Source organism: Toxorhynchites rutilus, chromosome 3, assembly GCF_029784135.1.
Source record: "Toxorhynchites rutilus septentrionalis strain SRP chromosome 3, ASM2978413v1, whole genome shotgun sequence".
In the NCBI taxonomy this organism is placed as follows: Eukaryota; Metazoa; Arthropoda; class Insecta; order Diptera; family Culicidae; genus Toxorhynchites; species Toxorhynchites rutilus.
In genome coordinates, this window is record NC_073746.1 from 240,352,418 (window position 1) to 240,365,359 (window position 12,942).

Below are 12,942 nucleotides of genomic sequence, written 5' to 3' on the forward strand. Positions count from 1 at the left end.
AAAACCATTATCGGTATCAAAAAGTCACTGAAAACGAAACCATATTTCAGCCAATCATCGCCGAAAAAAATAAAAATCGGCATTGCGTTTCTCGCGAGCTTTTCCCTGTGGGTCTCTAATCAATCTGAAATCTCTAATAATCTCTAATAAATCTGAAAAAATAAGTTTTTTGAAATCTCTAAAATATTTAAATTTAATTTAAAATTTAAAAAATTGAAGAAATGAGATTTAATTTTTTTATACATCCGAAAGGTTTTCAAGATTTCAAAGAATTCTGAGATTTGTGAAATTTGTGAGAGGTTTTAAAGATTATAAAATTTTTTGAAAATTTATAAATAAATGAATGAAACCTGAAAATCTTCAAAATCTGTCTTTGATGTTTTTTGAATTCTCTAAAATCTCTGGAATCATTAAAATCTCAAATTTCTAAAACCTTCAATAAAACCTTTCATGGCCTTAATAAAATCTAGAAAATTCCAAAGCATTTGTAGATTGCTCTTCAAGAAAATCGTCAAAAAACAGATCTGTTATTTTGTTAAAAATTAGCAGATCTGTAAAATCTGTGAAGATTTTGCAAATTTTAAAAATGTTGGGGATTTATTGAAGATTTTTAAGTTTTTATCGAAAAACTATAGAATCTTCAATGTCTTTTGAAGTCTCTAAAATCTTCAACATTTCTTATTTCTAAAATTTTCAATAAAATTTCATAGCTCTTAATAGAACCTGTAAAATCGTCAACCACTCTTCAAAATTAAAATAAAATCTCTAATAAATCTGCGTGGTTTTGAATTTTTTAAACGTCTAAAATCCTTAGAAAATTCAAAGTCTCTAAAATCTTTAATTTAAAAAAAAATAGGGACTTTGATTACATTAAAGATGTTGGAGACTTTGTTGAAGACTTAAAACATTTTAGAAAATCAAAAATTTATCAAGTTTTTCAATTCTCCTAAATTAAAAATAAAATGACATATTAAATAAATATCTTAAATCGTCAAAATTTATAGATTCTTTGAGATCTCGAAAATTTATAATATAATCTTTCATATTACTATAAAAATCTGCAATCAAAATTTTCAATAAAATATCTAAAATCTGTAATAAATATCTAAAAAATTTAAATGTTCCAAATCTTCAATAAATCTATAGAATCCTTAATGCAATGACGTAAAAAATAAAATTACGGATATTTGTAAGGTCTTTTGAGTTTCTGGAAACTTAAATCTTTGAAATTTTTAAAATCTCTAAAATACTTGGAAATCTTCGAAGTCTAGGTAGGTTGCATAACTCGAGAACTAATCAAGCAAATTAAACCAAATTTGGAATGTGAGGGTTTTCGTATACAAGAAATGTTTCTATGGTGGTATGACACCCCTCTCCCCTCTGGAATGGAGAGGGTATCCCATAAAAATAATATACATATTTCAACCAAACATATTCCGACATGACAATTGAAAATTTTCGGAAAAATCTGAAGGAAAATGAGAAAAAGTGGAAAATTTAATTCGTATATGTTCTATAATTACATAGTGACAAGCGTTGTTAGTCCATTCGAAGGAAAAATGAAATGGGAAGTCGTATCTCACCTGTTGTATTCCCAGACAATGGTATCTCTCAGGAGCTTTTGCAACGATGATCTAAGTAAATCCATAGCTATCGTAGAACAGGTATAAGGAGCCACAAGAGTTCTGTACGGTGAGCGTGATAATTTTTTCTTTCCATAATTTGAATTTGTTCTGAACAGAAGTTCAATTGAAAGGTGTTCGCTGTTCATTCCAAATGAAGATTCGCAGGGGTGCCGAATACATTTTCTAGAGTCTCGGCATCATTTTTTCGTCGCCTGAAGTACATTGAATTAAACCGTGTTATCTATCTTTTTCCAGAACCAGGATAAATGGAAATACAACCCCACGCTGACGAGTAACAGTACGGGCGGACTACTCCCACCGCCTACCATGAATTCGGTCTCTAAGCATCAGGTCCATCAGCAGCAGCAAGCGCATTCTCAGCAACAGCAGCAACAACAACATCAGCAGCAGCAGCAACAGCAGCAAATGCCAATGATCAACCATCCATCCCAGCTGACGAATCACCTGAACCATCAGAATCATCTCAATCACACGATGCTGAACCATACGGCCATGGGCAACGCTGCGGCAATGCAGATGCAGATGCAAGGGGCCGGAATGTACGATCACCTTCATCCCCCGAACGTGAACGTGAACGGTGTGGTTCCCAAGCCTCCGCCCGGCCAGGAGCAGCTGGTGTTTCTCGGCGGAGGTCAACAGTACGGTGTTCTAGCGCCACAGAATCAGTACATCGCCAGGAACAATGCAGCGGTAAGTGAATGTTTTGCTCTTGAAATTCATGAAGAGAGGGTCCCCGCATTGCTGATTGTCTTCGACATAATCGATGTTGTATGTTTTGTACTACAATTTGCATACTTAAACCAACCCTTTCGTGGATTGTTTTCCTTCTCCCTTTAATTATTGTTTTAATCGTTTCTCCATTACTTGATTCGCTTATTGGAATACAGCGACTGCGTATTGAACGTTCCACCCGAAATGAACTCATTGCACAAATTTATAATAATCCCCCTGTATTCGTCATTATCTGTCATTAGACCAATTTTCAACTAGAGTTTCATTACTCATTACTGAGTGAGTAAGACGGTGGTCAACTAACATTGTTTCCCGCTTCCGCTAATTCACCATCGGAGTTTTCCGTATCCGATATTTACATTATATGGAGGTGGCCGTCTGCTGACCTCGGCGGTTATTGGCATCAATGGTGAAAATATCGTTTCGCTGGGATTGCGAGCGGGTTTTTTGGCATCGGTGCTCGAATTATATGCAAATTTGTGCTGTGCCAGTGCTGTGCGTATTCAATTGAACTTTGTGGGTTACCCGCAGCATATTCGAAGAGCCTGCGTTTGAAAGCAGCTTGCCAGACTATGCTTGTTATTTTTTTTCGTTCAGGATTTTCCGAATGAGTTCAATTAGATCACGGTTGTCTTGTATGATTTTGGGGTCATGTGCGTGGTACAGTTCGACAGACGGCGGTATATTCGTCATAACACTGTGATCAAGTGGTTTGCATATGTTCAGTTGAATTTCTGATTTTTTTTCTATAAAGGCTATTTAACACGTTAAGCTCCGCGTCGGTCCCTGGGGACTGACACTGAATTATACGTCTTGTTTGCGCCGATCTCACCGGACCGAAATTGAAATTTTCTTTCGGCGAGTACTGGCATTGGGAACAATAACAACAAAGTTACAAAATGATATTTAGAAAACTCCACTATCGTTTCGCTGGGACCGACGTGGGCTATACGAAAAGTTAATTGTCGGTCCCCTACTTCGGTCGGGGCTTAACGTGTTAATAATCACTAAACTTTAACAGCAAAAACGCAACTCGAAGTTCTATTAAAAATGACATTCAAAATATAGTGTTGAAGAAGCTTGCTCAAGATAAAATTTAATATTGTCTCAAGATATCACAAAATTCTAATATAATTTTTATATCGTTTTATCCAAAAACTAATCGTTTTCGAAACATAATGAATAGGTTATGTTGTGTACATCAACTTACATCCAAAATTGGCTACAATAAATAAGTACAATGTAGTAAAAAATAGTGATTTTGGAAAATTTGATTTGAAGACTCATCAGTATCTATTTGAAATGATATTGCAGCGGAATTAAGAAAAATAGAAGTTGCGTGTCGAAGCACAAACTGTAGAATGGTTAGAGAGCTTTAATTTGGTTGACAGAAACAATCAAGTTTATTATGCAATTTTAAAATAGCAAATTAAAATAGTAGCACCTTCAAAACCACTAACTTTAAAGTTTTACACTTCCAAAATGTCATTTAGATCCACTAAGCAACAGAATCGTTTATAAATTGAGATTCAATTTTCTCTAAAACTTTTTTTTTAATTCTTAAAAAAATATGAATAGCCCTTACAGTTTCCAACAAGTCACCCATAAATCTGAAGATTACTTTTACAGCGAACATTTTTTTCTAACACCAACTTTTTCTGAATTTTAAAAACTTTGAAAAGTTTTTGAGAAAATTAATTTCAATTTTTAATATAATTTTTTCAGCGTAATTTTTTATTTTTTTAAAGTTTTGCAATTTTGCAAATTTAGACAAGTTCCTACATTTTATTATTAGATTAATATTTTGTAAGTCTTACTTATTTTTCGAAAAAATAGAAAAAACTCCTAATTTCAAACGAAAAAAATCTCACTCAAAAACTAAGACCTGCAAAATGTTGGTCAAATAATGAAATGTAGGAAATTGTTGAAATTTTCATAAAAAATAGAAAAAAAAATTAAAACATTACACGGAAAAAATAATATTTTAAAATTGAAAATCATTTTTCTTAAAATCATATTTTTTTTTAAATTTTCAAAAAAATTTTATGAATAGCCCTTACAATTTCCGACAAGTCGTCCATACATGGGAAAAGGGAACTGCTAAAAGGGGAAGAGTTATCCTAACAACTTTTCCATGTTCTCTTTGAAAAATTACAATTGATGTTTAACTAGTAACATTTTAGTGCATAAATTAACGCGAATAACATATTCCGCGAAGTTAGGGGGTCTCCGTAGCCACATTTGTTGCGCGTTCGCTTAGTAAGCGATCGATCGTGAGTTCAAAACTCAGGACCCTCATTGAACATCTTTGTGTTGTTACAGAATAGCTACGTCCACGCAACAATCATCAGCGATGGAGATCGATCCACGGTCGAAATAAGATCGATTCATCCATACAACTGCTCTGCTCTGCAAGACAAGACACATCGGGCTGCTGTTCTATAAATAACTCAACAATGATCAATCAACTGTCTCCGCTGTCCGGTGGTCCAACTGGATGGATAATGGAAGAACAGGAAGAATACTCTTACGCCTAAATGGCTACTGTGTGAATGTACCATATGTAATGGTATAGAAGGAATACTGGCGAATGGCAACTGTGTAATGTGCTAATTATAGATATATGATAACCATGTGACATGTACACGATTAAAAATTCGGCTCTGTTACAGCTAAAATGCTAATGAGCCTTAAATAAATAAATAAATGGGATAAAAAAAATATTCCGCGAAGTTTTTTTTCTATTTAAAAACACGTCAAGAACATGTCAAACGCGAGGATTTAAACAGCCATAAGGTTCTGCAAGAACCATTAACACATGTTTCTTCATTTCTTTCACATTTTCCACCACTTTAGGTCATTTTAGAAGGTGCCCCTTCATAATGGCCCAGTGTTTTTTTTTCTATTGGGCGCAGTTCCGTAGTGTTTGGGGGATTCAAATCTTTCGGCACGAAATCGACATCATTCGCCTTATACCACTCTAGTACGTCCTTCGTGTAGTGGCATGATGCCAAATCCGACCAGAAGATCGTCAGACCGTCTTGAGTCTTCAGGAGAGGAAGAAGCCGCTTTTGGAGACACTCTTCCAACTGCACCTGTCCATTCATGGTGCTTGCGGTAACGAAAGGTATATTCCACTTTTCGCAAATAAACTTAGTTAAAATTAAGAACTTCTTGGTGCACTTCGACATCTTCTGTGTCTGGAGGTTCGGCGGAACTTATCCTTGGCAGTCACATAGAGGTTTCTTGGAATCTGGTTGAAGTTCGTCTTCACATATGTCTCGTCGTCCATTACGCAGCAGAGTGGTTTCGTTAACTTCTGGTCGTACACCTTCCGGGTACGGCTTTTTGCGACCGTGTTCTGTTTCTCGTCACGGTTTGGGGACTTCTGAACCTTAAAGTACGTAGTCCAGCTAAAGTGAGGCGGTTCAAAAAAAAGTTGTGCCATAGCGTACACGATTCCAACCCTTCTGGTTATCTGAAACAAAAAAAAATGAACAGAAACAGAATCAGTGAAGCTGTCGTTATCGCATGAATCTCGGACAGGTCAAAAACATCTTTTTTAACAAAATGGAGGCCGTTTGTAGAACAAAATACTTTTCAAACGTTTTTTACGATTTTAGATTTTTTTAAATAGTAAAATTTAAAAAATATAGTTTTTATTTGTCCATGCAATAGAGAGAAGCCTGAGGATTGTATTCATATAAATTCGACATGAATCGGTTCAGTAAAACTTGAGATATCGTGTACGCCAGTTTGAAAAAACTCCATTCGAGCAAAACGCGTTTGAAGTTCATTGTTATGGCCGTACCAGGTTAGAAATCGCAACTTAAATGGCCCTAACTCGGTAAATGATAGGATTTTCGATAAATTCTTTTTAGAGTATATCCTTGAATACCTAAACTACAGAAATATGAAAGAGAAATAAAAATTCTCAAATTTCTAGAATACTGCCTTAAAGACCCCAACCACGCGTTTGTGACCGTTTTCGTTGACCTAACGGCTTTTTTTCGGATCTTCTCTTCTGATCAACAGTCAGATGATTGAACCGTTATATGATACCAAAAACCGTGGAATTCGTGATTCCCAACTTTTTTTTCCCGTTGGCACGAAGCGACAGATCGAAGTCGAAGTCGTCAAAGTCATCGTGCAGAACTTTTTCGCCGCCATTTTTAAAACTTGCGAACCTGATGAAATCAACTCACAGAGTGTAAATAATACACAATAAACCAAATCTACGCAAAATTTCAATTAATTTTACCCAACGGATCAAAAGTTAGAATAGTTTTAGTTTGTGCGGATTTTAAACGGTACACCCTTTAGATAACTCAATTCAAATGTCTTACGAATGATATCTGAACAAACATTTGTGGCGATTGATTATAATATATGAAGATTTAAATAAATTGTTTTTAATTTGAAATCATTTTTAACAAAACTGCTACCATATAGGGGAAGGGTGGTAAAGACGGACACCCTAAGTAAAAGTTGATTTTTTCTGTGGATTTGACAAAACATATATAGCTATCTCACCACAAATTGATAGTCTAGGTTTCTTTTATAATAAAATTTGTCTTTGAGGCAGAAATTTTAAAAAATGAATGTGTCCGGCATCTTTGAAAAAATAAGATTGAGTCGGGAAAGACGGACACTTGGCGGAAAAGATGGACACCTGGGGTGGGAAAGATGGACACTAACTGAAAATTCAAGTTTATGTACTCGATAAGTTTTGTAGGCCTTCAAATATGGCTTAAAAATGATCTAATTAAAAGGCTAGACTGAAATCACCGAGAAGGGCTTGAAGTTTTTCTCATTTTTTCAAGTCTATGATAGCTTCCGGCATTCGGAATGACAAATACGGATTATGTTTTAAAAACCGCTCTGCTGATTCGTCCATCATATGTGGTTGCACTTGCAAAGGTAGTTAGTGGGCAACTGTTAATAAAAGAAGAAGGATATAATCAAATTGTTTTCAAAACAAAATGTTTGTCTTTTGTCGGTGGAGTGTCCGTCTTACCCGACTGGACTAAAAATGAGGAAATTGATTCTGATTCGATGAACTGGATGAGAAGTAATGGTAAAACACACACGTAACGAAAAACACCCCAAAAAACTTGATAACAATGCGAACCTTATTTTCTGCAGGTGAAAATTTACATCGTTTACATTTGTAGATTACTTTTTTGTTTTTATTTACAATTTTGACTGAAAGCCAACTAGGGGTACACAGTAAGTGTCAAAGGTATTGATACACTGTATTGCAAGTTTGTACATCATTAAAATTTAAATTAAAAATGTAATTTATCAATTATACAAGGTTGTCCGTCTTTCCTACCCTGTTCGTCATTCCCGACTTTCCTCTAGTGTTGTACTTACACTTATACTAGCCGTTTTGCAATGCATTATCAGTTATTGTAATGGAATTTCGCGAACCAATCAATACGTCGAATGATGTTATGTTCACTCGTTTCAGCACCTCTACGGGATCGACACTTACACTCGACAAAAAATTAGAGAATCAAAGTGCGAGTTCGAATTTTTTAGGTGATTTTGGATTTTTGTGTTTGATGGGGAAACTTTTTATTCAAACTAAAATATTTCTGTATTGAAAGATCCTACTGGAACATTATAGGGATCAAATGAAAGCTGGTTGATAAGGTTAAATCAACTAAGTACTTATAAAAATGACGCAAGTAATACTACGTTGAGACGGCAAAGTTCCCCTAGGTACGTTAGTGCCATTTAAGAAGAAGAAGAAGAAGTCTCTCTATTGTTTATAAAACTCTATTGTTTATGAAAATATACACGTCTCAAATACAAGAAAAGGTTTAATTAATTTTTTATATATAAAGTGAAAAAAACTAGGCTTCGAAAAAAGAACTAGGGTGTTAATATCTCAAAAATGAAAAAGTTTTAAAATTTTCTCCAAAAGAAGGCCTTAAAAGTGTAGTTTAAATTTTCCCACAAACTTCATCTAAATACATGGGAACTTCGATACAACGTACCCTCGTTATAATGTACACATTTCCAAAGTGTATAGGAATTTTTTTTGAATATTTTTTTTCTGAAAGAATAATAAATTATCTACATTTTTATACTAAAACATGCTTTGTACCTTCAACCAATCTCGAAATACAACTAGTTTTGTGATTCCCGATTCTAAATGAATCAAGCTTTAATCAACAGTACGAAGGGAAACATCATGAGAAAGGCTGGTTTCGTCGTCTAGTTGAATTTATTTATAAGCCTTACCCAAACAGCAACACGATAAAGTAATATACACTACGTTTCTGAGTTTTTATTATGCTTCGATAAAACGTACAATTCGATACAACGTACAATTTTGAAAGTGAAATGTACGTTATATCGATGTTACCCTGTACCTTCAATTTGTTCTGAGGGCAACAACCGGTCAATTGGTTTAAAAGTTATGTTTTTTTAAAACTTGGTTGAATTCGGCAAAAGCAGCAATGTTGGGCCCTAAGGGCAAAATACATAAAATATGGAATTGGTCAAATACAAAAATTTTAATGCGCAGAATGGCTGATTCAATTTTTTTAATTTCAATATTATTAATAGTTTGAAAATGAGGGTTATGAGTCTACATATTCCTTCCTTCGAATTATTTATTTTATTTATTTTTGATGTAGACTGATTTATCTCATTTAGTTACCCTAAAATGTGTACTGTATCGAATTCTGAAAATATGTGATTATAAATCTATCTCTCTCACGGAGCAATTGATAGATTTCGATGTGCTAAGTACATTTATTCTAGCGTTCTTAGCGGTCTCTCCATCATCGGTTACTGCTTGAAATTGGATTTGACGTGAAAGCATCACATTCAATGTAGCCATTCTTGGCAGTAAATATGTGTTTAGTCGACACAAATGAGCGAGTTGTTGTCAGTCATTAACATCTCTTCCGGAGCTGGTGGAGCATGACGAAAATTCACACACAATTTACAATGGTGTATGGTAGGTTGCTGGTTTCTTCAACAGTTCAGAGGTGGCTCGTTAACAACGGTTGAAACAAGAACTAGTAAGAAATTCGATTTTCTTTTTCCCCGCATCTTCATCGTCATCGGCAAATACATAATAATGTCGGACATAGAACTATTTTCTAGAATATCGTTACGAGAGCTTATAGAGAGAATGTAGTATCCCCGCAGTGCAACCTTCCTTAATGGCCGAAAATGGAATGGAATATTTGATAGCTCTTCCCGAAACATGATTTCGCATTCGTGTGATACAGGAATCGAGTCTTCAGGGTATTACTTTCCGTGCGGGAATCGCAGGGCGCACAACTACTTAGGCTAATAGAATTCAGGTGAACAGGTGTATGGGCGAAGTGCTGCTGCTGCTTGATGGTGGTGAAGGTTTGTCGTGAAGAACCGGTGGCGAAAGCAAATTATTCCACATTTTGCTTGCGCGCTACTACGTGCTGAGGCCGTTGTTCTTGATTTTTTTTCCTCTCTCGAATTATTTCGATCGCGAAATGGATACGGGAATGACGTTAATCACGTTCCGAAACAACACCGGCAGCAGAAGGCAACGCAACGCTTGTGAAGAAACAACAATCGGTTCTGGGAGAGTTGGCCACGAATTAATTAGAATTTAAATTCCCTTCGGCAGTCGGACAGCTTTCGGATGAGATTTATATTATTCAAAAGCGAGACATAGCGTTATTTCATTAAACTGCCGGCCGAGGTTCACATATCGAAGACTTCCACACAATCGCGGCGGGGTCAAGGACCCCGTGGTGCATGTTTTTTTCAACTATTCTATACGATTGATTTTTTAGGTATGAAATAACACATGCGATGGCATTCTTCTTAGTCCATTTACAATCGTTCAAAACACATTCAAAGTAAATGAGTCCCGAGGGACGTGACCCAAAGGGGAGTACTTATGGAACAACAAATTACCATCGCGCAGATTATAGCTGCCAGATAGCAACATCCGAGACATTCATTGTCCATTTGTGTAATATATTACAGGACAAGGTAGGAATGAAAATAAAGAACACGAACCGCGCGGCGAACTTGCGAGCGAGAAGTATCTGCTAGCAAGCACGCAAGAGAATCCTTACATAGCGCAGCGTAGCGTAAAGCGGAGCACATCGTTCTCTCGATATCTGATAAGAGTAAATGTTCTATGTTCCATTAGTCTTTTTTCCTCCTTGTTCGTTCATACCCAAGAGCGTGAGGAGTTGAAGCAATGCGTCGAGCGCTCTTTAGCCGGCAGACGAAGGTATCGGGATAGAAAGAATTAAAAGTAAGAACCTATGTGCGCTTTGACAAAAGGTGTTTGGCTTCCACGCTGTTGGTTGTGTACAGTCAAGGCCGGACAATAATCACTACACGGACGGTGGTGATGGTGTAAGCTGGCTGGGAAGAATCCATGTTCGCTAAGTCGACTTGTGTTGCTGTTTTTTTTATCCCTTTTGTTTATTTTAGGCTCATTAGCATTTTAGCTGTAACAGAGCCGAATTTTAATCGTGTACATGTCACATGTTTTATCATTTCTATAATTAGCACAATACATAGTTGCCATTTTTCGGCGTTCCCTTCTATACTATTGCATATGGTACACTTTTACACAGTAGCCATTTAGGCGTAAGATTTTCCCTTCTGTTCTTCCATTATTCAGTTAAACCGGACAGCGGAGACAGTTAAATTGATCATTGTTGAGTTATTTATAGAACAGCAGCCCGATGTGTCTTGCAGAGCAGAGCAGTTGTATGGATGAATCGATCTTATTTCGACCGTGGATCGATATCCATCGCTGATGATTGGACGTAGTGGACGTAGTTATTCTGAAACAATACAAAAGATGGTCAATGAGGGCCCTGAGTTTTGAACTCACGATCGATCGCTTACTAAGCGAACGCGCAACCAATGTGGCTACGGAGACCCCCTGTGTTGCTGTTGTGTTCTGTCTTTGTCGAGTTAGCCCGTTCGAAGGTTATGTCACATAAACTCAGTCCGCGACACGGTATCGATGTGTTATCAATATGAATGGGTGATTTTTCGAGGCGCACACCGCGGAAATTTGGTAATATACAAACGAACCTGTCTGCAAGTTGTGAGCGGTATTAGCTGTCAAAGACTTCTTTGGATTTACTTCCCATATTCGTTGGTTTAGTTTTGAAACTACGAGCTATTCGAATCGGGACGTCATCAAGTTTTTGCTAGCATGGAATCCGTTCCATTGAGTGCGCTTATCGTTACCACACGATAATGGATTTAATATAAAAATTGTAAATCCGCTCCCGAGCTTGCCGCTAGAATAAGCATCATATCCATCTTTACGATGGAGGACGTGACAAATTGTTATATTTTCTCTCGCCAGGGCCGCTGAAGCACAACTCTTGCGTGTTCACTGGAGCGCGGATTGTTCGATCCAGCAGTTGCGAAATGCATTCAATAAATAAATATTGAGAAATAGTTTAACGTTTTCATTCGTTCGAAGCCACGATGGGTTACTGTCAATTATTAGATTAGAGGATTCAGACTGGTTTCAGAGTCATCTGATCGAGTCCATGTATACTGGCATTATCTTCTCTACGTATGGCGTGATCATGATCAATCTATTATTCTTATGGAGACTGTTCCACCTGGGCAAACGGTTGAAAACTTTGATGGTTAAAATTCTACCTGGGTATCAGAACCCAGAAAGTTGGGTTCTTCTACATGATAATGCGCCGTGTCACAAATCAATTGATCGATCACGCGTCAATTTTTTGGCTCGTATCAGCGTCTCAAATCATCCGCCGTATACACATGGTTCTTACACCTCGTAGTCACTTTCTTATCCTAAAAATTAAGGTAAAATATGAAAGACATTTTTCTTACATACATTAGGGCAGGAATACTTAAACTATTTTGGGTAAGAGATCCCTTTTTCAGAATGAAGTTATCCCCTATAGCCTATAGCGACCCCCTATAGCCAAAATTCTTTAAAAAAATTATCTTTATTTTATTCATACAAAATACACCCAAAGTTAATTTTAGCACATGTTATGGCATTCCGATTTATTACATTAAATGAGCCGAAAAATAACAGAAAATGCTCTACTCTCCAATATCATGTGTATAATATATATATGCTAGAGCCAATATGAGCGAGCGAAACAGGCGAACCATAGTTTGCCAAATATACGGCCCAGACAGAGAAAAATATCTATTCTCGTTCATGTTCAACTTCATTTTATGATGAGGTGTAATATTATCACGCTTTTATATAACAGCACTAGTAGCTATATGGATAGCGTGGTCGTATAAAACAGCTTTGCATTCCAACCGGCCTTCGATCGCCATTGACGTCGTATGGACTTTTTGTTTGGCACAATCCCAAATGAAATGAAGAAAGAAAAAAGAAAAAGATATCTGCTCACATACATAAGAACCTTTTTTAAGCTATTAAAACAGCTCATTATTTGCGCATTTGACCCTCCAGCACACGAAATGGCATTATTTCTACCATAGATGAAATGTTTTCAGCCAACGGTAGTTTGGGTGTACTTACCAATTACAGTCAAAGCTCTCTATAACGACAATCTTT

At 36.3% G+C, this 12,942-nt stretch overlaps 1 protein-coding gene across 5 annotated transcripts in view; it reads left to right on the forward strand.

The window, feature by feature from the left end:
* Positions 1 to 12,942, forward strand: part of LOC129780380 (maternal protein pumilio) — a 271,903-nt gene that overhangs the window by 48,162 nt on the left and 210,799 nt on the right. For all 5 annotated transcript variants that reach the window (XM_055788574.1, XM_055788575.1, XM_055788573.1 and 2 more), the window contains one exon: positions 1,881 to 2,336. In XM_055788574.1, coding sequence (XP_055644549.1) covers positions 1,881 to 2,336 — 456 coding nt within the window. The remainder of the gene's footprint in view (positions 1 to 1,880; positions 2,337 to 12,942) is intronic.